Below are 27,920 nucleotides of genomic sequence, written 5' to 3' on the forward strand. Positions count from 1 at the left end.
TTGGCATTAACTACAAACAAAAGCCTTTATCTGGCAAAGGCATGAATGCTCAATGCAAGTATGAGCTCCATCCACGATGAACTCTGACCTCTCCACAAACCTGTGACCCTCCATTTCCTGTTGGGCTCCGGCTCCCTTCAGCCCTAGCCAGTGACCACAGCTACAAATTCCCCATAATTGCTTGAAATGTGTCTTCAAAAATATTTGTTGCAGGAAGTGGAGGCTCCAAATCATTGGTCTGCTCACCCATACTTCGCTGCAGCTCTTCTGCTCTGAAATAGAGGCAAAATATTCTCAAATCTTCTTTAAAAAGCCAAAGGCACTTTCTACTACTGCTGAATAAGGAACGACGTTACAAGGAGAAGCACAATACATCCCTTGAAGCACTGTGCTTCACAGCAGAATGCTGGCTCATTTTTTTCTCTCAGCCTCTATTCATCTGGCTTTCCTTATGCAGATTAAAAAAACAAACCAAAAGTGTGCCGTTTTAACTGACAATATAAAACTTTTTGGCTTTGTGTTGTTGTGGAATTGCCTGTTTCTTTTTGCCTGCTTTTTTTTTGGCTTTGCTTTACAGTGGAATTTCTGAAGCCAAACGCCTTGAAACTCGTTTGGCTCCCAAACGATCGAAAACCAGAAGTGAGCATTCAGGTTTTCGAATGATTTTTGTAAGCCGCACATCCTGTGTGGCTTCCAAGGCTTCTGATTGGCTGCAGGAGCTTCCTGCAGCCAATCAGAAGCCACGCCTTGGTTCTCAAACTGTTCTGGGAGTCGAACGGATTCCTGGAATGGATTAAATTCGAGAACCAAGCTAAGACTGTATTCCCTTCTCCTAGATGGGCTACCTTCCCAGGTTGACAAGCCCCATCTGCCCCTCAGGAGATTTTACAGCAGCAACCTTGCTTGTTTGGAGTCGTCAGACTATTTTCTCAAATATCGGCCCCCTCCGAAAAGTTATAGCATAGAAATATCATGGATAAAAGGTAAAAGGTAAAGGGACCCCTGACCGTTAGGTCCAGTCGTGGCCGACTCTGGGGTTGCGGCGCTCATCTCGCTTTATCGGCCGAGGGAGCCGGCATACAGCTTCCGGGTCATGTGGCCAGCATGACTAAGCTGCTTCTGGTGAACCAGAGCAGCGCACGGAAACGCCATTTACCTTCCCGTCGGAGTGGTACCTATTTATCTACTTGCACTTGACATGCTTTTGAACTGCTAGGTTGGCAGGAGCTGGGACTGAGCAACGGGAGCTCACCCCGTCGCGGGGTTTCGAACCACTGACCTTCTGATCAGCAAGCCCTAGGCTCTGTGGTTTAACCCACAGTGCCACCTGTGTCATGGATGAAGCAATGCAAATGCTGCTTTCCCCCCCTCCATAACTTTGGTAGATTTAAAGAGAACTGTGCATGGTTGCAGTACCAAGAGGCACGCACTGTGCTTAAGTCCACCCAAGCTCTGTATTGAGCTTCAATCTCTCAAAATGCTTTTTGCTCTTTAGCCAAAACAGCACCCAGTGTGGTTGCTTAATAAAAAGTAGGCTCAAAGTTTTAAAGACAGGACACAAAAGGAAGGTGGAAGGAGGTGGGGAAAGTGAGCTTGGCCAGCAGTTATTAAAGCTACAGCTCTTATAGCAAACAGCTGGAACTGAGACAATTCAGATAGCTTGCTGGAGTGGCGACTGAGGTGGAGGCAAAGGTCAGTGGTCTGTCAGCAAAGTCAGCGGAGCAATCTGCTTCTCCCCTTTCCCTCTGCTTTGCAGCCAGATGGAATGGCTTCAGCTTGGTAAGAGTTGACAAAGAGCCCAGAGCAGTTGTCTCTCAGTGGATCAGCAGCCGAAGGCACAGGAAGGCATGATGTCTGGCCCTTACTTTATTTAAAAAGATGGTTAGCTGAAGACCTGCAAGGCGCAGCAACCTCTGAGCCTAAGTGATATGCTCCAGATTCAGCTCTCTTTTCTGAGCAAATATTTAAGGTCTTTGGCAGTAACTGTAAAAACAGGGAACGGAAACGTCAACGTTTGGCAATTTGCTTTGAGAATGTGCAGTTGTTTTGTTATGTACACTAGTCATCCACATCAGGATCCATAATGCTAAACTTGCCGAATTTCCATTGAGACTGATGTGACTGAAACAAAGGAGATGGGAAGCCTCCTATGTATTATTCAAGCCTGTTTCAATTATTTATTGAGTGCTCACTGGTAGGAAAGCTGCTTGGGTGCTACTCTGTGAAGAATAATGAATAACGATCCATTCGTAGCATTTGGCCTTTGCTCCATTGCATATGCTTTAGTTTCAAAACAAGAGTGTTAATGGATTAACCAACACATGCAAAGAGAAATCATTAAGGATGCTGACAAAAAAAAAATCCTGACTTGATTTTCTTTCCAGGAATGGGGATTAACTGATCTTGTGGTCAAGTACTCTTTACAAGGCATAGTCACACTGGAGCCCAAAGGAATCATCTTGCGATCACACAAAAGCAGCAAGATTCCTTTTGCGTTGTGATCAAATCAGTGACAAGACATGCATGAGCTGTATTGATTGAATCAAAGTCAGCGCAAGTAGGAATTGCCTGATGCAATATGTGTATGCACTTTTGCTCATCTGTCTGAAGGGGGGAAGACGCAAATTGGAAATGGCAGCAAGCTGTACATGTAGCCATTCTGAAATTAATTATAGGAAATCTCCAAGATGTACAGGGAGGCAAACAAAGTAGATGGTGAGTCAGAGCCGGCGTATGGAACAATCACAGAATAGGGTGGCATGAGGACATCTAACCAGCCCGAGCAATTGTCTTCTGTGTTGCATTGGAGACTGGGGGCTGGGGTCTTGCTTGAATAAGTTACATAGCATCTCTGGTACCAGAACAATTGTGTGGCCATCAAAGGAGCTGGGATCCTCACCCACCAACATCATTTTATTGTACTGTATTCAGCAGAGAATTGTGTGCCTTTGTTTTGCTCACCCCCATCCTTTGCAAACAGAATTTTATTTCTGTGAAGGAGGAAAGCATGTTTCCTTTGAAGAATAGGTATGATGATAAACACGATAATGAAGTCTATGCAGAGGACTGGATAAACTACTTGGAGGTGTTAAAAATACACTGTAAAGTAGAGCTATCACAGTTCAGTTGAGTGAGGGTCTTTCCTTAATGGAGAAATTGGGGATGTAACAGCAACAAGATTCTGATAGTGTAGGATTCAGGCTATTGGACAGGCACTCAATCTTAAGAGAAGGATTGCCACATTTTAAGAAAGACAAGATTTTAGTTCCTTCAATAGTAGCATGGATAATAATCATTATGGCACCCCTTCTATCACAGTGATGGAAGGATGGAAATACTAATAATATATTTTCCTGCTTCAGAGCCATTAAATGAACAGAAGTCTTGACCTGCATGAAATGTGTTTTCTCTGAGTCTGACGCCATCTTTGTGAGGATCAAGAGCGGGCCTTTAGATTCTACAGGAATAAAATATTAACGGTGTACACTTGTCTTGAAGTATTGCTGTTGTGTAATGCAGTGCTTTACTTTTCCTCTGTCTTGGTTATTCCTTCAGAACTAAAAAGAAACCACAACTTACTTGAACTTTCTTTCTTTCTTTCATCTTAAGTTTGGATCATGCATGCACACTCATCACACAGTGACTTGTAACTAAATGTCTTATACGTAGGGCTGCCTCTGAAGACAGTGCAGAAACTTCAGCTAGTGCAGAATTCAGTGGCCAGGTTGCTCACCAGAGCAAGGCGGTTTAAGCATATTACATTGTTCCTGGTCCAATTGCACTGGCTACCAGTTAGTTCCCAGGCCCAGTTCAAAGTGCTGGTTTTGACCTATAAAGCCTTAAACGGCTCAGGATCACAATACCTCAAGGACCGCCTTTTTCCATATGAACCGGACCCTGAAATCATCTTCTGAGGGCCTTCTTTGTGTGCCTCCTCCTCGAGAGGTCTGGAGGGTGGCAACATGAGAACAGGCCTTCTCTGCAGTGGCTCCCCGTCTGTGGAATGCTCTCCCCAGGAAAGTTCTCCTGGCACCTTCATTGTACAGTGGTACCTCAGGTTAAATACTTAATTCATTCCAGAGGTCTGTTCTTAACCTGAAACTGTTCTTAACCTGAAGCAACACTTTAGCTAATGGGGCCTGCTGCTGCCGCCGCGCCACCAGAGCACAATTTCTGTTCTCCCCCTGAAGCAAAGTTCTTAACCTGAAGCACTATTTCTGGGTTAGTGGAGTCTGTAACCTGAAGCGTATGTAACCTGAGGTACCACTGTACACCTTTAGGCACCAGGCAAAAACGTTCCTTTTTAACCAGGCCTTTGGTCAATCTGATTGACATCTCATGTCCTTTTAAAATGTGTTGGGGGGGTTATTGGGTTGTTTTTGTTTTTATTATGTATTTTGTATTTTTATATTGTGATCTTATCCTGTGAACTACCCTGAAACCTGTGGGTATAGGGCGGTATACAAATTTAATTAATAACAACGATAATAATTTTAGACGGTTGTAACTTGCTCTGGGACCTGCTAGTGAAGGAGGGGAATAAAATTAATAAACACGCAAGGGGTGATTTCTGGTTTTCCACTGTTCAGCAATACAGGATGACACTGAAAAGAAGGAAAGGGCTGCTGTTGAGCTGCAACGAATCACTTTGTGAATTTTCGAATACACAGAGCCCTTTCCATAGCCTTTTGGTATGTGGCAGTTGCACCAAAGAGGCAGAGAGGTAGATTAGATAGCTAATGCACAGGAACAATGGAAGCTTGAATATAAAGGAATAAATATCATTTTACATACTTGTAAAATGCTGAACATGGATTAAAAGCCATATAAGGAAACTTAGTAGTGTCAGTTGAGTGCTGGTGGTTGCTAGGTTGCGGAGGTCATTGTGACACGCCCTTCATTGTGACAGCTCCCTCTGCTGGCTCCTTGGTCACTAGGGCTCTAGAGGCATAGCGATCTCCTTTGGTTTGATCATTCAGCGAGTGAGAGAAAAAGTGGATGGAGATGTAAGTAGACTTTCTCATCAGCCTCTGCATTCTGTGCTGGTAATGCTCCATGGCATTATTAGGGAACATTTAAAAGATTAAGATGAGGAATAATTTAAAGGCTTCAGGCAGCCCTTCTGGGCATCTTTATGACTCCACCCACTGTTTTGTAACAGTGAAGATAAGTGACTGTAGGTTCTCACCATGGGAGCATTAAGCATGCCCTCTGGAGAGGGTAATATCTTGCATTATCTTTCTCCCCTTCCTGACTCCCAGGGCCCATCTTTCAAAGGACAGCCAAGGTACAAAAGCCTTCAGCATGCTGATGTTTCTTCTGTAGTAATACTGGTATATGGTATTTGATGTTTCCCTTTTAAACATCCCTTCTCCACATTAAGCAAACCCATCTCTTTCAATGAGATGATGAGAATTGTCTTATAATTTCCAGAGGGTGCTATTCTGGCTAGAGTATTCAAGCACTCTCTTGAATACCCACAGGATGCCTAGGAAAGTGAATTCATCTTGAGCTTTGAGTTGTCAGTGCCCAAACCAGTTTAGGGATGTAGATCAGGAGAATGCTGTGACTCCCATTTCTCACCTTTAGATGGGCCTTCTCTGCAGTGGCTCCCCATCTGTGGAATGCTCTCCCCAGGGAAGTTTGCCTGGCTCCTTCTTTGGACACCTTTAGGCGGCAGCAAAAACATTCCTTTTTAACCAGGGCTTTGGTTGACCTGATGGACATCCTAAACCCTTTTAAAATGTGGCTCTTTTTTTGGGGGGGGGGTGTTGTTATTGTTCTGATTTTGATTTTATAGATTTTGATTTTATTCTGTGAACCGCCCTGAGACCTCCAGGTATAGGGTGGTATATAAATTCAATAAATAAATAAATAATAAATGAACAACTTCAAGGGCTGGTGTCACGTGATCATGTGTCTGATGAGGGCCCACATCTGAGCAGGAGAGCCACTGGCAGCAGCCTCCTGGACCATGTTCCTTCTCTTCCCATTGCCCGTGTTTGCTTACTCTCTTGCCTCTTGCTCTGGCTTAGGCAACTGCAGTGGTGGGGAGTGGTAGTAGTGGATGCTGCTTGTTTGCTGGTGTCAGGCTTTGGGGAATCTGCTTCTTCCCCATGGCAGTAAATAAGAAGAGATCAAACGAAAGGAAAGTCTTACCAGTTAGATTCTTTAATAATCACAGTGAGAGACAAAGAACCCATCTACCTAGAATGACAGTGCTCCCAATTAAGGCTCACACCCCCTCCGTCCCTATTAATCTGCATCACTCCTATGTCTTGTAATCTGAGCTTGTACCCTCTGCGCTTTCTGTTCTGAGCTCTTCTCAATCTTGGGGAGGGCGCTGGAGGAATGCTTTCCAAAGACTATGAATCTGTTAACCCTCTCTCTCCCAGTGTTTCTTCTCCTAGCTGTTCCCCATCCAGTATTTCCCAGCTTCTGCCTTCTGAACCATGCCCCTCTGCAAACCACTGTTCTAAATCTATACTGTCCTCCTGCTCCTGGGGAGATTCAGGAACAGGATCAGGATCAGGGGGAGGGGGTGGCTTCCACCATTCGTCCTCAGTGCAGCTCTCCTCAGCATGGTCCCTAACAGCTGGTTGGCTTTCTGCCTCACAAGTGGGAGCAGTGACAAGGAAGGCAAGGAGTAGCTGGGGGAAATGGGTGGGTTTCTGTCTTGTCCAAGAGTCCTCCAAAACCTGGAGTTGACACAAGCTACTTCTATTGAGGATCAGGCTGGAAAAGTGTGTATGCCATGCGGCATTTGTGCTGTGTGATGTTTTTTTCCTATATGCAGAAGCCATCAGCTCATCACTGAGTGAGAAACATCATGCATGAAGTCATCCAGAGCCTTTCTTATCTCCCTGCTGGGTGCTTTGGAAGGAGGATGCATAAGACCAATAAAAAATATCAGTCTCATTTGGGGGAACAGTGAGGATGTCATCTGCTGCTGGAATTATATTTACTTTCGTTATCTAAATAATTAAGCATGTTCCTTGCGCAGCACTGTTGGTAGGGAGCCACTCGGCAGAGGGAATGTGACGGGTGGCATTTCGTTTTTCTCAGGAACCATATGCTGCTGGTGCTAAAAATGGCTCCTTCATATGCTCACACATCTTTCCTCTTCTTATGGCTGGTTACTTTCGCTCTCAGGCATGCGTCACACAAATCTCTAAAACGGGCTAGGGAATGTTTTGCAGCTCAAGGGTCATATTCCTTTGTGTGCAAATTTCAGGGGGCTGTAGGCTCGTGGTGAGCAGAGTGAGAGGTGAAATCTTGGTTGGACCAGATGACGTTGTGGCTGGAGCAATGGTGGTGGCTGTTATCTTTGTACAGTAGCCAGGGTTGCTGTATTTCAAACAGTGAAAATCCAGGCAGAAAGTTGGCAAAGTTGTTGAGTTCTTTTGGGGGGTGGGGTGATGAAGTTTCTAGTTTGGCACAAAATTGCCATTTTGGAGCTATTTTTATGGGAAATCAGCAAAAACGACACTGCCAACATGGGCACCCGGATTTCCCCGGATATTTTCATTGATTTTCGCCCGGACTGCAGCATTACGTATACAGTGGTACCTCAGGTCAAGTACTTAATTTGTTCCGGAGGTCTGTACTTAACCTGAAACCGTTCTTAACCTGAAGCACCATTTTAGCTAATGGGGCCTCCTGCTGCTGCCACGCCGCAGGAGCACGATTTCTGTTCTCATCCTGAAGCAAAGTACTTAACCCAAGGTAATATTTCTGGGTTAGCGGAGTCTGTAACCTGAAGCGTATGTAACCTGAAGCGCATGTAACAGTGAGGTAGCACTTCATGTCCAGAAAATTCCGGACCATTTCTGCGAGGAACTCAGAGTTGCATACAAAGTCCTTTTCTTCTCTTTTCTCTCTCCCCCCCCCCCCAGCTGTTATGCTTATAAACATCCTGTGAGGTAGCTTAGGCTAAGATGCAGTAAAGTAAAGTGCTCAGGGTCAAGTGAATGTCAGGTCTGAATGGGATTTGAACCTGGGTCTGTCTAGTGCTAGTCCAACACTCTAACCAAAACTCTGTCCTGTCTCTCACTACAATGGTTGCTCTTTTGGAGCAATGTGACTAGGTAAGTACTGTGGTCTAAACTACAGAGTCTAGGGCTTGCCAACAAGAAGGTCTGTTCGAATCCCCACGATGGAGTGAGCTCCCGTTGTTTGGTCCCAGCTCCTGCCCACCTAGCAGGTCAAAAGCATGTCAAAGTGCAAGTAGATAAATAGGTACCACTCCAGCGGGAAAGTAAACGGCATTTCCGTGCACTGCTCTGGTTCACCAGAAGCTGCTTAGTCATGCTGCCCACATGACACAGAAGTTGTCTGCGGACAAACGTTGGCTCCCTCAGCCAGTAAACCGAGATGAGCGCCGTAACCCCAGGGTCATCCGCAACTGGACCTAATGGTCAGGGATACCTTTACCTTTACCTTACAGCAGCCTGGCTTTGTTAAATGTCCCCCAAAACAAGATACCAAGTAACCCTAAATATGTTATTCTTCCTCTGCCATTACCGATTTTTGCTTGTATAACGGATGATGTTGATAATATCAGAATGTATGACTTTTGCAAAGCACCAGCAGCCATCTGTTCTTGCTGCCACCACTGCCTTACATTTTTCATAGTGCTAGCCGAGTGCCAGGCACAAATCTTTCTTCACAGGGGTGAGCAACTTGTTCCATCCATGAAAAACATCTGTGGTACACAAGGATGATGAAATGTAAAGCATTTTCAAGTCCACATTGTTCGTGCCTAAAAATATTTCTCTTCTTCTGCAAAATCCTTGACGTGCTTTAGATGCTGTGACCTTTCTTTCGTGGGCGAATAACAGAACCCACAAAGCTTTGTTCAGCGTGAGCTTTAACTTGCTTCCCGATGTTCTGAGGGATAAATAGCCTGGCAGTTAGCCCTTAAAACCTAAAACATGAAGCAAATGCTGTTCATTTGATTGGCAGGATTAATTAAGCCATTAACCACTGATCATAAAAAGTGTGGATTTCAATTAGAGCTTAATTGTTGCCATCCTTAGGAAAGAGTAATCAATGCAGCTGAAACTGGGGGAGTCACTCTCAGACAGTGTGTATGAATCTTCAGTCTTCTGGTTTTAGGCACCGAAGGAAGTTTTTCAACCTATAAATTGTGTTTAGTTAGAGGAAGTACAAAATATCCTTACAGCAAATCAGGCAAGGAGGTATGAGCATGCAGAAGCTGAGGGAGGGCCTGAGAAATGAAGGCTGGGCACGCATCTCTCCAACAATCTAGCTGCCAGGGTTGCCACCAGTCAAGAAACCGACAATGGTACAAATAAAAGTCTACGAAGATTTGGATCAGACCAAATCTGTTGGATCAGACAAAAGATCCATTGAATCCAGCTTCCCATCACCCACAGTGGACAGGCAAATACTTTCAGTCAGCTGTGGTGCAGGCAATAGCCTTTCCTGCTGCTGCCACCAAAATGATTGACATTGAGTGACATTTTGCCTCTGAAACTTAGTGATTATGGTTAATAATAATTTTAAAAATCCACACTTTTGTCTGTTGGCAAGAGGCCTTTTGAAGCCACGTAAGCTGATCAGCTGTTTAGCAGAGGGTGCTGGGTTTTGTTTTCTCTGCTACCATCACCCACTGAGAAGCTGATTTGTGACATCACTGACGGTCCAACAGAGGCTATACGAATGCCTTCCTGGCAGCTGCAAAAAAGTCCCATTCACACCATGCATTATACCAATTTAACAGACGCGGCTTCCTCTAAGGAATCCTGGGAGCTATAGTTTGCTGCAAAGTTACAGTTCCCAGCACCCTTGGCAAACTGCAGTTCCCAGGATGCCATGACTGTTGAAGTAGCCAAAGAGTTCTTTAAATGTAATGTGTGATAAAGCTGAATCAAGACTTCTGTGCCATGTTATTTTTAAGGATTTCTAATCGTGTTGGGCCTTAGCTCTTGTGGGACCTTTGGCCTTCCAGATGTTGCTGAAATACAACTCCCATCAGCCCCAGCAAGCATGGACAATGGCCAGGGATGATGTGAATTGTAGTTTAGTCACATCTGGAGGACTAAAGTTCCCCCACACCTGCTCTAAGGCCATCTGTTTTTAAGAAAATATACAAAAATATAGAGTACTAATATAGAAATGACTAAAGTAATTAGTACCAATTAACTCATTAGTACCGTTGCCTAAAGGACGTGGGTGGCACTGTGGGTTAAACTACAGAGCCTAGGACTTGCCGATCAGAAGGTCAGTGGTTCGAATCCCCACGATGGAGTGAGCTCCCGTTACTTGGTCCTTCCTCCTGCCAACCTAGCAGTTCGAAAGCACGTCAAAGTGCAAGTAGATAAATAGGTACCGCTCTGGTGGGAAGATAAATGGCGTTTCTGTGCACTGCTCTGGTTCACCAGAAGCGGCTTATTCATGCTGGCCACATGACCCGGAAGCTGTACGCCGGCTCCCTCGGCCAATAAAGCGAGATGAGCGCCGCAACCCCAGAGTCGGCCACGACTGGACCTAATGGTCAGGGGTCCCTTTACCTTTACCGTTGCCTATCCCTTTCTGAGTATAGCAAGTTGCTACTTTTTGATTATTCAACAGGTTTATTGAAATCAAGCATGTATGAATTACTAACTGAAACTTGTCTTTAGAAATATTGTTGTTGTTTAGTCATTTAGTCGTGTCCGACTCTTCGTGACCCCATGGACCAGAGCATGCCAGGCACTCCTGTCTAATATTACATAAGGCCAAAGAGGAATTTGTAAGTTGCAACAGCTTTTATTTTAGGATTATACCTAGAAGAACAAGACCTTTAAAGAGGAGGATTTCTGTTTTCAAAAGAAATTAGAAGGCCAGTGAAATAGACAGAAATGCTAACTAAAATGGCTTCTGTGGCTTTTCAGACATGCCAGAAAGGTGTGACAGTGCATCGTTCAAGGTTAATCGTTTTGTACAATCACAGGCAATCATGTTACACCCTGTCTTCCACTTTTCTCATTGTGAAGAAAAGATCAGAAGTGTTCTGTTAGGAACTAGCCAAATAGGTCACAGTCCTTTTTTATTGTTGTAATTTGAAAGAGGGTAGCACGATAACACCGATAAAAATGGGGTTGAAAATGCAGATGAGTCGCTAACCAGACGGTTATGAATTATTCTGAGCAAGAAATAGCATGGAGACGTGCGGTGCAATTGAAAATGTTCCATAAGAGCAGCCTCAGTGAGGAGGAATATATGTGCCATTTATCTCAGTCTTAGCAGTCTGGCTGAATTGCAGGGTCCCTCGGTAGACAGGGTATTTTTTCAGCAGCCATCTAAATAGCTGAAATCCAAAAGAGACTGGCTTAGAGTGGGTTCATGCAACTGTTTTTCGTAGTACAAGTTGAGAAAGATAGATTCTGTAAATGCAGAGCAACATTCCTCAACCTGATGCCATCCAGATGTTTTGGATGACAGCTCCCATCATCCCTGAAGATTAGTCCAGGCTTTCTGGGACTGATGGGAACCGAAGCCCAGAACATCTGGAGGTCACAAGGTTGGGGAAGGCTGTCATAGAGCACAATAACCTTTCTTTTTACAGATAGCTAGTTTCTTTGTTTGTGGGGTGGGGGTGGGGGGATACTAATAGGCTACTATTTCCCCAGTTACATTGTTTAGTGCCAATCTCCACCTCCATGGACCACTTAAAAGTCACTGAGGGTCTTGGCAGACCTCTTAATGATTTTACTGCCTGTTGCAGCAGTTGTGATGTGCTGTTTTGGTTTTCAATTGCTTCTTTTGTTTCTTACGCTGTATCTGATTGTATCACAATTTGAATTCCATAGAATTAAAACAAAAATATTATTGTTACTATGGTTTTTGTTGTATATGTCTTTTGCGGTTGTTGTTTGTATCGAAAAAATGATTAAACAAATTAAAACAAAACAAAACCAAAATACAATATAAGAAGTAAAAGAAGGAATGAAAATATAATTAATGGTCAATATTAATATTTAGTGTAGACGCACTGTGGACCACTTGTATGAAGCACATGGATGGCTGGTAGTCTTCAGACGACAGTTGGGGAACCCCCTTGATTCTTGGTAGTGGTGCCTGCCCTGTGGAATGCCCTCCCAAGGCGTTGTGTTGTAAATTGTGCTTTTAATTCTATTGGGAGCTGCCCAGAGTGGCTGGGGAAACCCAGCCAGATGGGTGGGGTATAAATAAATAAGTAAATAAATAAATAAATAATAAAAATCATAATAATAAAAACCCAAAGGCGGTACCCAGCTGTCAGGTCATCAGTGTTGAAGTAAGTTTCACCTGCCAGGCTGGCTAATTTCTGTACATGCAATGGGGAGAATGACATCTTGCCCATTGCCTCAGGCTGTAAAATATATTGGGCTTGCCCTGTTCACTAAGAAGAAGATAGTAAAGATTTATTGCATTTCTTATGGCATTTGACTGGATGCTTATGACATTTGACTTTGTTTACAAATATGGACACTGAGCACACAGCTTAATTGCTTCCTCACCTTGGAGAGACAGAGAGATTCTGCATTCCTAGATGCCTTTTTTTTTAGTTCACATAACTCAAAACTCAACTCTGTCTGTGCCTCTTCCCATCTGAAGGCAACCCTGTATCTGGGAATTTTTTATGTCTAATGTTTTGCCATTTTTTATGTGTTGTAAGTCGCCCAGAGTGGCTGGGGAAACCCAGCCAGATGGGGATGGTATAAATAATCAAATTATTTTAAACAATATTGTTGTTGTTGTTGTTATCTCAAACTATTTATTTTTTGTCATTCCTTTCCACAAACACAGACTGTCATTGCATCATATTTGTGGGCAGCGAGTGAGTGCGAGAGATGGTAATCCAACTACTCTGAGTGGATTTCCTAGATCCTCTATAATAATTTCCTGTAATTCCCCTAACAATAGATATAGCTGGCATATTTTGCCACATGACTACAGAGGAACTCCAAGCTCTGAAGGGGGCATCCGGAACAGCAGATTTAATTCCACATCTTTCGTGTGAAAATTGGACAGCGCATCTAAGCAACAGCCACCTTTTGTGTGGACTTTTTCCTCGGTCAAACGAATGTTCTCATTCCTGCATGCTAGTCTTGCACAGAAGCAGGGAGAATGCATAACCTCATCACTCCATCAGTCCCAACTTGGGCTTTAAAAATTGCAATGGGGTGATGAGGCATTTTCCCAGTCTCTCATTATGAAAAGGTAAAACCCTTGTCAACACTTCTTTCCATCTGAGGAAATTGTTGAGAGTCACGCTGAATGTCCAGTTTTCACAGGCATCTAGCTGTGTTTTGTGAGCGGAACGAAAAAGTTTTCAGATTTATGTTCAATGCTGGGCAGACCTGGCTCCCAATGATCTGTAACATTCAAGGTGCCCTGTGGGATCCATGTACTATTTTTTTTTTTATGACAAACAGAGCGGGATAGAGGAGGATTTCATTTCCTTTGGTGGAAAATCAAAACAGTCCATGCCATGCAAGATTTACTGTATTTTCCCGTCTATAAGACACCCCCCTGTATAAGATGCTCCCCATTTTTGGAGACTTTAAGAAAATGGGGGGGGGGAGATGGCCCCATTTATAAGACACCCCCTAATTTTTTACATTATTTTTCAGGAAGAAAACCTAGTCTTATACACGAAAAAATACAGTATATGTCGCCATATTTCTAGCATAGTCAGGAACTAGGCATTCGTTTAAAAGCAAAATTCTAACTGATTTAGACTTTTATGAGTTTTCCTTGCCTTTCTTTAATTTTTAATTTTAGATTGTATGCTCCTCAAGGCGGGGGCGTAACATTTTCTTCTGCATTTGTGAAGCAAAATGTACATGGATGGTACTATATCCATAACCATAATTTGCTGTGGATATGTAGAAGCAGGCTGCTGTTTATGTTGCCACAGCTACACATGCACAAGTGTGATATTCTTGGCCGAAGACTCAATTTGGTCTTAATGATATTAGTTTTATTGCTTCCCCCTCTGGGTTATAATATGTAGGACTCTTTGAGGGATTGAATGCTCTGCTCTGGAAGTAGAGAATGCTTCTCAACCCAAGAGCTTTATTCCCTTCGGGGCGGCCCCTAAACAACCATGGGGCAGACTTTTGTAATATAGCACCCTGTGCAAGGCAAAAAAATTGGTGCCCTCAAATGGATCTTCTCAGTTATGGGTCATCTCAATTTTCCACCCTTTTGGCGCAGTGCCCTGTGTGTAGGAAGCTCCCATACTGCCCTAAATCTGGTGCTGTGCAACTGCATGCCATTTGTGGGTGGGACCAGAGACAAAAGTGGTAGAACAACAAATGTTAGCTTTGCCTTTGTGCATTAGGCTAGCTTCTGCACATACAGTGGTACCTTGGTTCTCAAATGGCTAAGTTGTCAAGCAAATTGGCTCTCGAATGCTGCAAACCCGGAAGTAAGTGTTCTGGTTCATAGCTGTCAACCTTCCCTTTTTTTGCGGGAAATTCCCTTATTCCAGCGCCGTTTCCTGCTGCTTCCCACTGCTATCCCGGATTGTTAGATATCCCGTAGACTGTCCCCGGGACAGGTGAGGCTGCTGATCCCTTATTTTCAAATCTGAAAGTTGACAGCTATGTTCTGGTTTACGAATGTTTTTCAGAAGCTGAACATCCGACGCAGTTTCTGCTTGAGTGCAGGAAGCTCCTGCAGCCAATTGGAAGTCGCACCTTGGTTTTTGAACAGTTTTGGGAGTCGAATGAACTCCCAGAATGGATTAAGTTGGAGAACCAAGGTACCACTGTACTCATAAATTCCTCTTTATTCTCCTCCACCCAGACAACTGGGAAAGAGGCATGATCAGAATTCAAGGTCAACGTTCCAACCAGGCAAAAACACCCAAGGAGGGTTCAAAGCAGGGTCATTGAGGGTCATGGCCTACAGGGAAGTGTGAGGAGCATCCCAAGGACAGATCCCATAGGTCGAAGGTTGCCCAGTCCCATTCGACCCATTGTTTATAGAGATTGTATTGTAGATTATCATGATGGTCAGTACGAGCATGTTATCTAATACTTAACTGTTCAAAATCTTCCCCAGCTACCCTTTGTAGAGGATGGGTACCATTTTTTCCACAATGGGATGTCCAAGGGTCGGAGGCGGCGCAGTCTTCAGCACCAGCTTCGCTTAGAAAAAGACCCCAGGGTAAGTTGTCTCTTAATGGTTTTCCATCTTATAGCCACAATTTGAAATCAAATGTTTGACATGTGCTATAAGGCAGTGAAAGATCCCCCTCTGTGCCCAAAGCCTTGATGAGCCACTGCCAATTTGAATGGATGGGTTAGAGTTAGGCAATTGGCCCATCAATATAAGGCAGCTTTAGATGAAAAATATGGCATCACTTCCATGTGGAATATTGCCCTACATGTCAAATTCATGAATTATAGGGACAGAACTACCTAAATTGTACTACAGCAGCAAGAATGTTCCTTGCCCAAAAGTGGAAAGAAGCAGAAGTCCCAGTAAAGGAAGAATGGATACAAAAACTTATGGAATATGCAGAAATGGCAAAACTTACCGGAAGAATAAGAAATCAAGCTAGTGAACTTTTTATAAAAGAATGGAAATGGTTTATTGAATATTTACAGATAAACTGTAAACAGATAAAAACATTAGCAGGATTAGTGTAAAATATGTACTCATAAACCTGCAGTTTATGAGTACATATTTACAGTAGATAATTAAATGAGCAAATTAAATGAGGTTGGATATGCAGAAGACATTAAAAAATAAATTTAAGAAACCGCAGAAAGCGGGAAGGAAGTCAAATTTTGGAATGTCAAATTGATTGTAAAACTAATGAAATGTATAAATAAAAAACTAAAAAATAATAATTCAGGAAATCTGCTCCACAATCCACAAGAACTTCATCTATGTAAATATCCTCTTTCGTTTATGTCATTGATATCCTTCCTTTCCCTTCAAGGAGCTCAAGGCAACTTTCACGGTTATCTTTTCCTCCATTTTAACCTCACAACAAGCTTGTGAGGATGATTCTGTTGAGAGCTGGCCAGGGGTCATCCACTGAGTTTCATGGCTGAGTGGGGTATTGAACTTGCATCTCTCCAGCCTAACACTGCAACCACTGCACCACATTGGCTCAGACTGTCTTGGTCTAAGAAAGCTGCCCTTTAATTGTGGTCATCTTGACAGTCTTAAGTAATTATCTCTACAAAGGTTCAAGCTGCGTAATGCTACACAATAACAAGAGGATACTCCCTGGTATGCCCATTGTCAGAATGGGTCACTCATAGACAGAATGGTCATTAATGGGTTTGAAATCATTAATAGGATAGTTCAGAGGGTCATCGGTAAGCCAATTGCTGCTCCAATTAAACACTTTCCTGTGTATGAATTGTTCCATGAGTCCACCTCATGGATTCAAAATGTGATTTGTGGCAGAATGCTCATGGGTGTGGAAGATCATTGCGTGGACAGGCGGAGTCCCCCAGATCCCGGGCAGCCCCTCCCGTCATGTAAAATAACGACTCAAGACAACGTGCTATGGGATTAAATTGGCCACAACTTTATTATATTTCAGATGTGGGTAGACCTTGGCTCAGGCTTTGGGCGTTATCCCTCCGCAGTCCCCAGCCGGGGACCTAGGGAACATCAGGGTTATCCAGTGTGTGTGTGTGTGTGTGGAGGGGTGGGCCGGCTCTGGAGAGCATATGTTCAAGCAGAGATGGTCGCCCCCGTTACTCCGCCGCAGGGGAGAGCAATGACAACCTCTTGGCGTACGGTCAAAGCCTCCCTTCAGAAACCCCTTTAACGGGGAACCCTGGTATCGCCGCTGCAAAGAGGAAGATAGACTAAAGGATTCCGCCCAAGGCCTGATACCGCCAAAGTTGTGACATTTTGCTACGGGAAAGGCAAAACCTGCCAATGCAGGGGAATTCCTTTCCGGCCCTTTAACAGCGACCTTGATGTAGTAGGGTCCGCATACCTGTGAAGAAAAGTTAACCTGCAAAATAAGACTTAACTGAGGGTGGGTAGGGTGGGAGAAGCTCTGGAGCCAAGTGAGGATTCCCAGGTAAGATTGTGTGGGCAGGTAGTCCCTCCCCTACCTGGCCTGGTCTCCTTGGCAACACTTCCCCCAGGCGGGATTGAACAACTGACTGAGGTAGGTGGAGACCTCCAGGTATCCCACCTGAGGGAAGGCGAATCCAAGCCTGTGTTGATGGAGCCTCTCCAGATCCAGGGGCTGCGTGCGTCCACGCAAAGGGCGCCCCCCGTTTTATGTGGGGAGTGGTCACTATTGTCAAGAGAACTGGGTTTATACTAAAATAGCTTCCATAGAGTACAGTGATACCTCGGGTTACAGACGCTTCAGGTTACAGATGCTTCAGGTTACAGACTCCGCTAACCCAGAAATAGTAACTCAGGTTAAGAACTTTGCTTCACGATGAGAACAGAAATCTCGCGGTGGCAGCGGGAGGCCCCATTAGGTAAAGTGGTACCTCGGGTTAAGAACAGTTTCAGGTTAAGAACAGACCTCCAGAATGAATTAAGTTCTTAACCCGAGGTACCACTGTAGATCTGAAGACTCACTTCTCTCTCTCCCTGGGAATGAACATGTGTAAAGGAATTGAGAGTGAATTGTGAAGGGTAGCTCAGCATAGCATTTGTCCCTTAAAGAATCTCCCAAACAGGAGTCACTGATTCTATTTTCACATACCCGTTTTTCTTTCGTAACAATTTACTATTTCATTATCACTTGGTCATCTGTTTAAAGATTTGATTGTAGCACAATTAAATTAATTAATTCCAGAAAAAGGAGAGCCACTAGTTAAACAAAATATTCTCACGTATGGTTATTTATGTTAGGTCATTCAAGATCTAGAGCTGATCTTTATTAGATAGGTTCTGATGTCTGCAGCTTGATCTGCATATATTCGCACAGATTAGTTAGCTCCTTTGAATTGTATAATTTGAACAATCATAAAATTGTAGAGTTGGAAGGGACCACAAGGATCATCTAATCAACCCCTGCAATGGCAGAATCTTTGGCCCAACAGGGAGCTTGAACCCACAACCATGAGATTTTTAATCTCCTCTAACCAACTGCTCTACCAGCCTAAGCCCCTGGCAGTCAATTAAATTCATTAATTCCAGATAAAGGAAAGCGACAGATAAATTGGCTTAAATGCAGGTATGCTTGATAGCAACAGGGCATGTTTTAAGGAAGCCTGCGTCCTTTCTCAAGAGCATATGCAATTTCAAGATTGAAAAATAAATATAAAATTGTACCAGGTTTTTTTTTTTTTTTTTACCCCTCTTCAGAGACAGACTGAAATATCTCTGAGGAGGTCAGGGATATAATAGCTGGAATAGTGACTTTGTCGGATCTCTGTGAGTTTGAGACATAGAAATTTTTCTCTTGCATTTCTTCCAACACAATTACGTGGAGAAGAAGAAAGCATAAAATAAATGATGCGTACAGAGAAAAGGTCCGTAGGGCCATGATGGAACTGGATTCATAATTTACACATGATACTTCCATGGAAAGAAAAAGAAAAAGAAGCTAATAATCAGTGCCGAAGCTGAAACAGGGAATAAATGAAGGCTAGAAAGTTACACTATTGCACTTCTTCAGCAGCGAAGCACAGTGAGACCCAGCCTGCATAGCACTGATTTATACAGCTTTAATATTGGACTAGACAGGAGAAGATAATTCTATTCCTTTTACAATAACCAAAAGCCATTATTGGAGGCGAAGAGCTAAATATCACCTGGCATTTCTATTCCTGTGAGGAGTTAGAGAAAATGAAAATACAACAAAATACACAAAGAACCACCAGTTTCCGTCGAGGATTCTTAACAAGAGTGGTTTTCTGTTGCTCCAGGCCATTTGATCCTGTATGCTACAAGATCAATTGTTCATTTTCTTCCTTGGCTTGTCCATTACTGGTGTGCCTCCTCCTGCACCTTTTCTCCAAATTTCTTTTCCAGGAAACCCACAATGACCCGGCTGCTCTGCCTGAAAATGTATCATAACTAAAAAGCTACAGTTCCAAAGACCTCCTCTTGCCCAATGGATCTTGATGGGGCTGTGTAGCCCAGAGTGCATCTAATGTCTCTAGGGCTGGGGGAGAAATAATAATAATAATAATTTTTTTTTATATCCCGCCCTCCCCAGCCAAAGCTGGGCTCAGAGCGGCTAACAACAGTAAAATGATAAAACATTCTAAAATCATTTCATTATGAAATTAATTCAAATCAGATTAATGGCAACCATTGGGCTAGAAGTTCTGTGAGGATTACCAAAGGAGGGATTCAGGCTGTGCCCTGGCCAAAGGCCTGGTGGAACAGCTCTGTCTTGCAGGCCCTGCGGAAAGATGTCAAGTCCCGCAGGGCCCTAGTCTCTTGTGACAGAGTGTTCCACCAGATCGGAGCCACAGCCGAAAAAGCCCTGGCTCTGGTTGAGGCCAGCCTAACCTCTCTGTGGCCTGGGACCTCCAATATGTTTTTGTTTGAAGACCGTAAGTTCCTTTGTGGGACATATAAGGAGAGACGGTCCCAGATTGCATTGGGAGGTGAACCTAGCATGCTCTCACATTCGGAAACAACGCAAGAACTGAAACACAGTCAATCCTTTGAAATTAGGACTTTGAACGAATTTTGCAATGCAGTTCTCCAGGCAGGTTGTGTGTCCAAAAACACAGAAACTGGGGCGAGGTGCAGCACTGGATTTAGGGCAGTGTGAGTGCAAAATTTAGAAGATCCACACTTGAGAAGATCCATTTGGGGGTGCCAGATTTGGCCTTGCACAGGGCACCCTATGACAAAGGTTTACTAAAGTCCGCTCCTGAAGGTGTGCATTAAAAAAAATGCATACACTCATGAAAATTATAAACAAAGATGAATAGTAAGGAAAGTTGCCAAAATGTGTATATCAGGCCAAAGTTGCATACAGATGTTTATATTAGGGGAAATTTGCAGTAAAACGCTGGTGGATATTCATGAGAACTTTTTTAAAAAACCAAACCAAACAAAAACAAATTTCCAACTAAGCTGCCCATGGATTTCCTTTAAGAGTTCCCTAAGGAGAGTTTCCCTCTCATTAGCTGCTTCCACAGAGCCCTCAAGCTGCTATTAAAACTGGGTTTTAAAACTGGTGTGGGTTAGGGCATCAATCTTGTATGCACCATTACCTGGGGAAAAGTTTCACTGAATTCAGTAGGACTCATTTTTTTAGTGGCCCTGTATAGGATTGTGCTATCCCCGAGTCAAGGCAAAAGATAGTCAAATTTAGCAATCTTTTGGGTGCTAGCAATCTGTTGGAGCTAACAGATTGTCACAGTTTAACTAGCGGTCAACAGCTAAACACACAGTAGATTTCATTTTGCTTCTGCATATTGTGCTCCAAAATTATTCTATATTTATTTGCTTATTTATTGAATTGATATCCTACTCTGCATCCTGAATGAGTCCAGGGCAATGGATGTTCATGAAGCATATCCCTGTGAAGAACATGATGCTTAGATTAGTAGAATTCTAAAGCAAAATTTCTGCAGTTATGTTAGGTCATTCAAGATCCCGAGTTGATTTTTATTGCATAAATTCTGACACCTGCAGCTTCGTCTGCATACGTTCTCACAGATTAGTTCTTTCATTTGAATTGTATAATTTTAACAATTGCAGAGTTGGAAGGGGCCACAATCTTTTGCCCAACATGGGGCTTGAACTGACGGCCCTGAGATTAAGAGTCCCATGTTCTACCAACTGAGCTATTCCAGCCTAAGCCCCTGGCGGTCTCTGTGTTAAAAATATAGCAATCATCCACTTAAAGTTGTTTCATGCATGGCACAAGGTCTGCTTGCACAATGGGGCATCTCCCCCCATTCCACACCCCCTAAATCTTCTCAGGGAAACCCCACAACAGAGGGGGGAAAGGTCTGTTATGCAAATAGATCTTATTCTTAGGCACTTACTCCTTGGAATATAATTCAAACAGTTGTAGAAACAATAGTTAGCAGGCACTGATCTTGCATGTGTATGAAGCATCCATAGGGGAATAACCAGGATATACAAATAGCAAGTTTGGATTATTAAGCTAAAGAATTCCAGTAACAAGAGCCCTTCCTGTCATTTTCTTATTTTTCAGTGCTTTGAGATCTTTAAAGTGACTCAGCATAAACTCCCTCCAATAGGAAAGGAGCTACAATTTGATTGCATAGAGATGTTTTTGCCCAAATAACCCTCCACCCGTACTTAAGTGTAAAATGGAAAAAAAACCTGTTTTTTAATACACACTCTTTGAGCTAGGACGGCTCAGAAACAGTCTCCTGCTGAGGCACGCTCCGTTTTGTATTGTTACATGATTGCAGTGTGTACACAAAAGTTAACAATGTGCAAATGTGTTTAAAATTGCTTTTTTATGACGTTGTGGTGTGTGGGGATGGAAAACACAATCTTCCCGGAAATAGCTGAGAAGTGAATGTCAATTTGAAAGACCTTCGGAACCTAGGAGTCTGCCTTGTGCCAAGTTCAGACCATTCATTATAGACACAATGGCTGGCGGTGGTTTTTCAGGGGTTCAGAAAAATCTGGAGATGCTGAGGACTGAACCAGGGACCTTCTGCATGCAAAGCAGACGCTCTGCTACTGAACTATGATCCTTCTTTGTGCCTCACAGAAGATCATTCTCTTTTTAGTAAGCTGAAGTCAGTTTTTTCATAAACAGCTTTCCCATTCCTCCTTGTTGTTGTTTAGTCGTTTAGTCGTGTCCAACTCTTCGTGACCCCATGGACCAGAGCACGCCAGGCACTCCTGTCTTCCACTGCCTCCCGCAGTTTGGTCAAACTCATGCTGGTAGCTTCGAGAACACTATCCAACCATCTCGTCCTCTGTTGTCGCCTTCTCCTTGTGCCCTCCATCTTTCCCAACATCAGGGTCTTTTCCAGGGAGTCTTCCCTTCTCATGAGGTGGCCAAAGTATTGGAGCCTCAGCTTCAGGATCTGTTCTTCCAGTGAGCACTCAGGGCTGATTTCCTTCAGAATGGATAGGTTTGATCTTCTTGCAGTCCATGGGACTCTCAAGAGTCTCCTCCAGCACCATAATTCAAAAGCATCAATTCTTTGGCGAACAGCCTTCTTTATGGCCCAGCTCTTGCTTCCATACATCACTACTGGGAAAACCATAGCTTTAACTATACGGACCGTTGTTGGCAAGGTGATGTCTCTGCTTTTTAAGATGCTGTCTAGGTTTGTCATTGCTTTTCTCCCAAGAAGCAGGCGTCTTTTAATTTTGTGGCTGCTGTCACCATCTGCAGTGATCATGGAGCCCAAGAAAGTAAAATCTCTCACTGCTTCCATTTCTTCCCCTTCTATTTGCCAGGAGGTGATGGGACCGTTTTTTTGATGTTGAGCTTCAGACCATATTTTGCGCTCTCCTCTTTCACCCTCATTAAAAGGTTCTTTAATTCCTCCTACTTTCTGCCATCAATGTTGTGTCATCTGCATATCTGAGGTTGCTGATATTTCTTCCGGCAATCTTAATTCCGGCTAGGGATTCATCCAGCCGAGCCTTTCGCACGATGAATTCTGCATATAAGTTAAATAAGCAGGGAGACAATATACAGCCTTGTCGTACTCCTTTCCCAATTGTGAACCAATCAGTTGTTCCATATCCAGTTCTAACCGTAGCTTCTTGTCCCACATAGAGATTTCTCAGGAGACAGATTTCTCATAGCCATAGGCAAAGAAAGAGTCTTATGCCGACATTCCGCATGTGTGTGCAGATGAAAGCCCGCATCTGTGCGCATGTGTTGGGATTGTGTCTGTCGACTTCCACACTGGAAATTCACCAGTTCAGGAGATGATCCATGCAAAACATCCCAATACCATAGCTGTCAACTTTTCCCTTTTCTTGCGAGGAATTCAATTCGGAATAAGGGAATTTCCCTTAAAAAAAGGGAAAAGTTGACAGCTATGCCCAATATGCATTGACTCAGCACATGCAATCTGCAATGTTGACTTTTCCGCTTTTCAGTTCACATGAATCTATGTGCATTTTGGGAGGTATAAGTCTAGTTCCGTGTGCTGCTCTGGTTCGCCAGAAGCGGCTTAGTCATGCTGGCCACATGACCCGGAAGCTGTGTGCCGGCTCCCTCAGCCAATAAAGCGAGATGAGCGCCGCAACCCCAGAGTCGGCCACGACTGGACCTAATGGTCAGGGGTCCCTTTACCTTATGTCTAGTTCAGGTATGGACTGATCAATCTATTGACAACTTATGTGCATCAATCTGCAAAGGTAAAAGTTAAAGGACCCTTAAACATTTAAGTCCAGTCAAAGGCAACTATGGGGTTGCGGTGCTCATCTTGCTTTCAGGCTGAGGGAGCCGGCGTTTGTCCACAGACAGCTTTCTGTGTCACGTGGCCAGCATGATTAAACCGCTTCTGGTGCAATGAGAGACCGTAATGGAAACCAGAGCGCATGGAAACACCGTTTACGTTCCCGCCGCAGTGGTACCTATTTATCTACTTGTCCTGGTGTGCTTTCTTTTTTTTTTAAAAAAATAATTTTTATTAAAGTTTTAAGCAACAAAAAAACAACACATACAAAAAGCAATACAAAACTCAACAATAAAAACAAAAAACATAACAATTAAAAACAAACTCTCTTTTCCATTTCCATTTTTAGATTACTTATTTTCTGGACTTCCTCATACCTCCCTCTTTTGTATTCCAATCCAAATTATTTGTCCAGCAGTTTCTTTTCCACTTTTTTAATCCCAATCTTTAATTTAATAAAATGTTAAAAAAATATAACTTCAACTTCTTTAAACCTAATTCTTGATCTTAATATCATGTAACGTTAAAATTTTCCCTTTTAATATCAGATTTTCATTTCTTTAAACGTCTTTAATCTTAATCTTTAATCTTAATCTATCATTAACTTTAACCTGTGCAGCTGGAAACCACTTATTTTCAGTCCAACATCACTTTAACATTCCTTAATTTTGCAATGTTTCTGAAGATAGTCTTTGAATTTCTTCCAGTCTTCCTCCATCGACTCTTCTCCCTGGTCACGGATTCTACCAGTCATTTCCGCCAATTCCATATAGTCCATAAGTTTCATCTGCCATTCCTCCAGTGTGGGAAGTTCTTGTGTCTTCCAATACTTTGCGATAAGTATTCTTGCTGCTGTTGTTGCATACATAAAAAAAGTTCTATCCTTTTTTACCACCATTTGGCCGACTATGCCCAGGAGGAAGGCCTCTGGTTTCTTAGGGAAGGTATACTTAAATACCTTTTTTAATTCATCATATATCATTTCCCAGAAAGCCTTAATCTTTGGGCACGTCCACCAAAGGTGAAAAAATGTACCTTCGGTTTCTTTACATTTCCAACATTTGTTATCGGGCAAATGATAGATTTTCGCAAGCTTGACTGGGGTTATGTACCACCTGTATATCATTTTCATAATATTCTCTCTTAAGGCATTACATGCCGTAAATTTCATACCTGTGGTCCATAACTGTTCCCAGTCAGCAAACATGATATTATGTCCAATGTCCTGTGCCCATTTAATCATAGCCGATTTTACCGTTTCATCCTGAGTATTCCATTTCAGCAGCAGGTTATACATTCTTGACAAATTCTTAGTTTTGGGTTCTAACAGTTCTGTTTCAAATTTTGATCTTTCCACCTGGAAGCCAATTTTCCTGTCCAATTTAAATACCTCCATTATCTGATAATAATGAAGCCAGTCTCGCACTTTGTTTTTTAGTTTTTCAAAACTCTGCAATTTCAGTCTATCTCCGTCTTGTTCCAAAATTTCCCAATATTTCGGCCATTTGACCTCCATATTGACCTTTTTCAAGGCTTTCGCTTCCATTGGTGACAGCCACCTTGGGGTTTTGTTTTCTAACAGATCCTTATATCTTAACCAAACATTAAATAGCGCTTTCCTGACAATGTGGTTTCTAAACGCTTTATGTGCTTTGACCTTATCATACCATAAATATGCATGCCATCCAAATACATTATTGAAACCTTCCAAGTCCAAAATGTCAGTGTTTTCAAGAAGTAGCCATTCTTTCAACCAGCACTGGTGTGCTTTCAAACTGCTAGGTTGACAGGAGCTGGGACAGAGCAACAGGAACTCACCCTGTCACGGGGATTTGAACCGCCAACCTTCTGATCGGCAAGCCCAAGAGGCTTAGTGGTTTAGACCACAGCGCCACCCGCATCTCCCCCCCCAAAAAAAACTCAGATGAAAATTCATGCTATATTTAATGCTTTTAAAATACAAAATATGCATTTATGCATGCGTTTTACCAAGAAAGATTTCTACCCATTTTATCCTAAAATGCACAGGTTTGTACAGTGGACGCTCAGGTGGCAAATGTGATCTGTGCGGGAGGCACAGATTGAGATTTGGCACTTCTGCACCAAATACAGCCATACTGTGCTGGTCCCGTGGGTTACCCGAGAGGCAAGGTCCAAGTCTGGTCCGTGGTCAAAGGTGCAACATGGAGGCAGTCCGTAGTAGCTGAAGCTGGGTGCAGGGCAGGGAGTCGGGTGAAGTCAGGAACAGGCTTGCAAGCAGGGAGCCAGGGCAGGTCAGAAGCTCAGGCAGGAAAGCAGGACAGGGTTCAGGCAGGAACTAGCAACCAACCATGTTGCTCCCGCAACTTGGGACTGCGGCTGGCTGGCTTTTATCTGCCCCAAGGCATAGGGTGGCCCCAATCCTCCGGTGACTCGCCTCTCCTGGCCTGGAGGTGAGCACTCCTCCTGCAGGAACTTAGTTCCTTCCACCTCTCTGCCCTGAGCCTCTGCAGCTCAGGAGAAGCTGGAGGGTTACCGGACCCAGAGGCAACCTCAGCTTCCCCTGATGGGGCTGAGAGTGGAGCACCTGCAGGCAATGGGTCCTCCATCACCTCAGGAGCCAGAGCAGACTCACCTGATGCCTGCACCTGAGGATCCAGCACAGGAGAGGACCCTTCAGGCTGAGGCCCCAGCCCCGGCTCAGCTGGTTCTGGAGGCGGGGACTCCTGTGCAGGCTGGGATCTCTCAGGTTCAGCATCTGAGTCCGAATCCCAGGCCATCACACATACTTAGCAAACAATTGCTGCTTCCCCGGATCATTAGTTTTATTTATCCCCCCCCCCCCCATGTCAAGGTATTGCTTTGTTTTTGTAATTTAAATGGTACATTTTGGGACTGAGGTCTGAAATATAACCAAAGACAGATCTCGCTAGGATGGCTCAACTCACAGTGATCACAGGCAGGCGTGACTTGGAGCTTATTTCCACCTAGTGCTGAATAGCGACACAAACTGTACACTGGGGCAATCCTAAAAAGAGAGAATTAAGCAGTAAAGTAATTGAAATCAATATTGAATAAGGGTGTGGGAGCCAAGCTATGTGCTGAACAGTCTTGCTTGCCTATAGATCAGAAAGCCAAGCCTTGTGCTGTGGTATAAAGTTTACTGCTAGCCTACTGATCAAATCAAAACTTGTTTCGTTGTCATATTTGTTATGTCGACAGTGCACAATGCGTTCAGAGGGAAAGGTGTGTCATTTTGCTGCCACTGGAGTGTAGTGTATCTGAGCCTCCATGTTTTGTTTATTTTCCCCTTTCTCTTAGGTACCTTTTCTGTTAGCAACATGTTCCATCTGTAGTCTTTAAGAACTGTAGTTTGAGCCCTAATCACCCAATTTCCCTCTGCAATTAGCATTTATTTTCCCCACAGAGCTCAGGGCGATGGTGGCCTGCCTGCGACTTTTTTGGAAAGTCGGGTTCTCGACTTGTAGAAAGTGGAGATTCCTCTACAGTTACAACGCATTGGATCTGTTGTGAAATGTACTTGTCAGAAAGGAAAGGGAGATGAGCTCCAGGGGCACGCCTTGGTAATATAATGCCCTGTGCAAAGCCAAAATTTGACATCCCTCCAGCCCTTGAGGTGCCCCACCCCCAAAGCTGGGTAAGAGAGGCATGGGCTTTGGGAAGGAGATGTGAGGTTCTGGCAGGGTCCTTCCTCTAAAGCAACAGTTCTCAAGCTGTGGGTCCCCAGATGTTGTTGGACTACAACTCCCATCATCCCTAACGACTGGTCATGCTGGCTAGGAATGATGGGAGTTGTAGTCCAACAACATCTAGGGACTCACAGCTTGAGAATCACTGCTCTAGAGCATGGGTAGGCAAACTAAGGCCTGGGGGCCGGATCTGACCCAATCGCCTTCTAAATCTGGCCAGTGGACGGCCTGGGAATCAGTGTGTTTTTACATGAGTATAATATGTCCTTTTATTTAAAATGCATCTCTGGGTTATTTGTGGAGCCTGCCTGGTGTTTTTACATGAGTAGAATGTGTGCTTTTATTTAAAATGCACCTTTGGGTTATTTGTGGGGCATAGGAATTCGTTCTTTTTTCTTTTCTTTTTTCAAAATATAGTACGGCCCCCCACGAGGTCTGAGGGATAGTGGACCGGCCCCCTGCTGAAAAATGTTGCTGACCCCCGCCCTAGAGCTTGCATAAGAGCTGTTGCTTCAGCTGGAGGCTCCACCCCTTCCTGGCTCTCAATTAGACCCTATCTGAGCAGGTGTTACCAGGTGCTTCTCTTTTTTCCTGAGTAGTCCCACAAGTAGCTAGCTGGGCATTTTGGCAGTTGCTCTAAAGTTCCTTCCTAGTTCATCATCTCCTCTGCTCCTGCGGCCCTGAAGGAGGCGAGGGGTGTCTGAAAGCTGGCCAGGAACCCAGACAGTTTGTGTGGGGACCCCCTCCCCAGTCCCAGACCAGGAGAGTCCAAGGACTCAGCTTGTTGTTGTTATTTAGTCGTTTAGTCGTGTCCGACTCTTTGTGACCCCATGGACCAGAGCACGCCAGGCACTCCTGTCTTCCACTGCCTCCTGCAGTTTGGTCAAACTCATGCTGGTAGCTTCAAGAACACTAT

At 43.8% G+C, this 27,920-nt stretch overlaps 1 protein-coding gene across 1 annotated transcript in view; it reads left to right on the forward strand.

The window, feature by feature from the left end:
* The window catches only part of PCSK2 (proprotein convertase subtilisin/kexin type 2), a 129,030-nt gene that overhangs the window by 14,755 nt on the left and 86,355 nt on the right, over positions 1–27,920 (forward strand). Inside the window, exon 2 of the mRNA XM_080999144.1 lies at positions 15,061–15,165. Within this exon, the coding sequence (XP_080855270.1) occupies positions 15,061–15,165 (105 nt within the window). The remainder of the gene's footprint in view (positions 1–15,060; positions 15,166–27,920) is intronic.

This window comes from Podarcis pityusensis (genome assembly GCF_964106645.2).
Source record: "Podarcis pityusensis genome assembly, chromosome: 3".
In the NCBI taxonomy this organism is placed as follows: Eukaryota; Metazoa; Chordata; class Lepidosauria; order Squamata; family Lacertidae; genus Podarcis; species Podarcis pityusensis.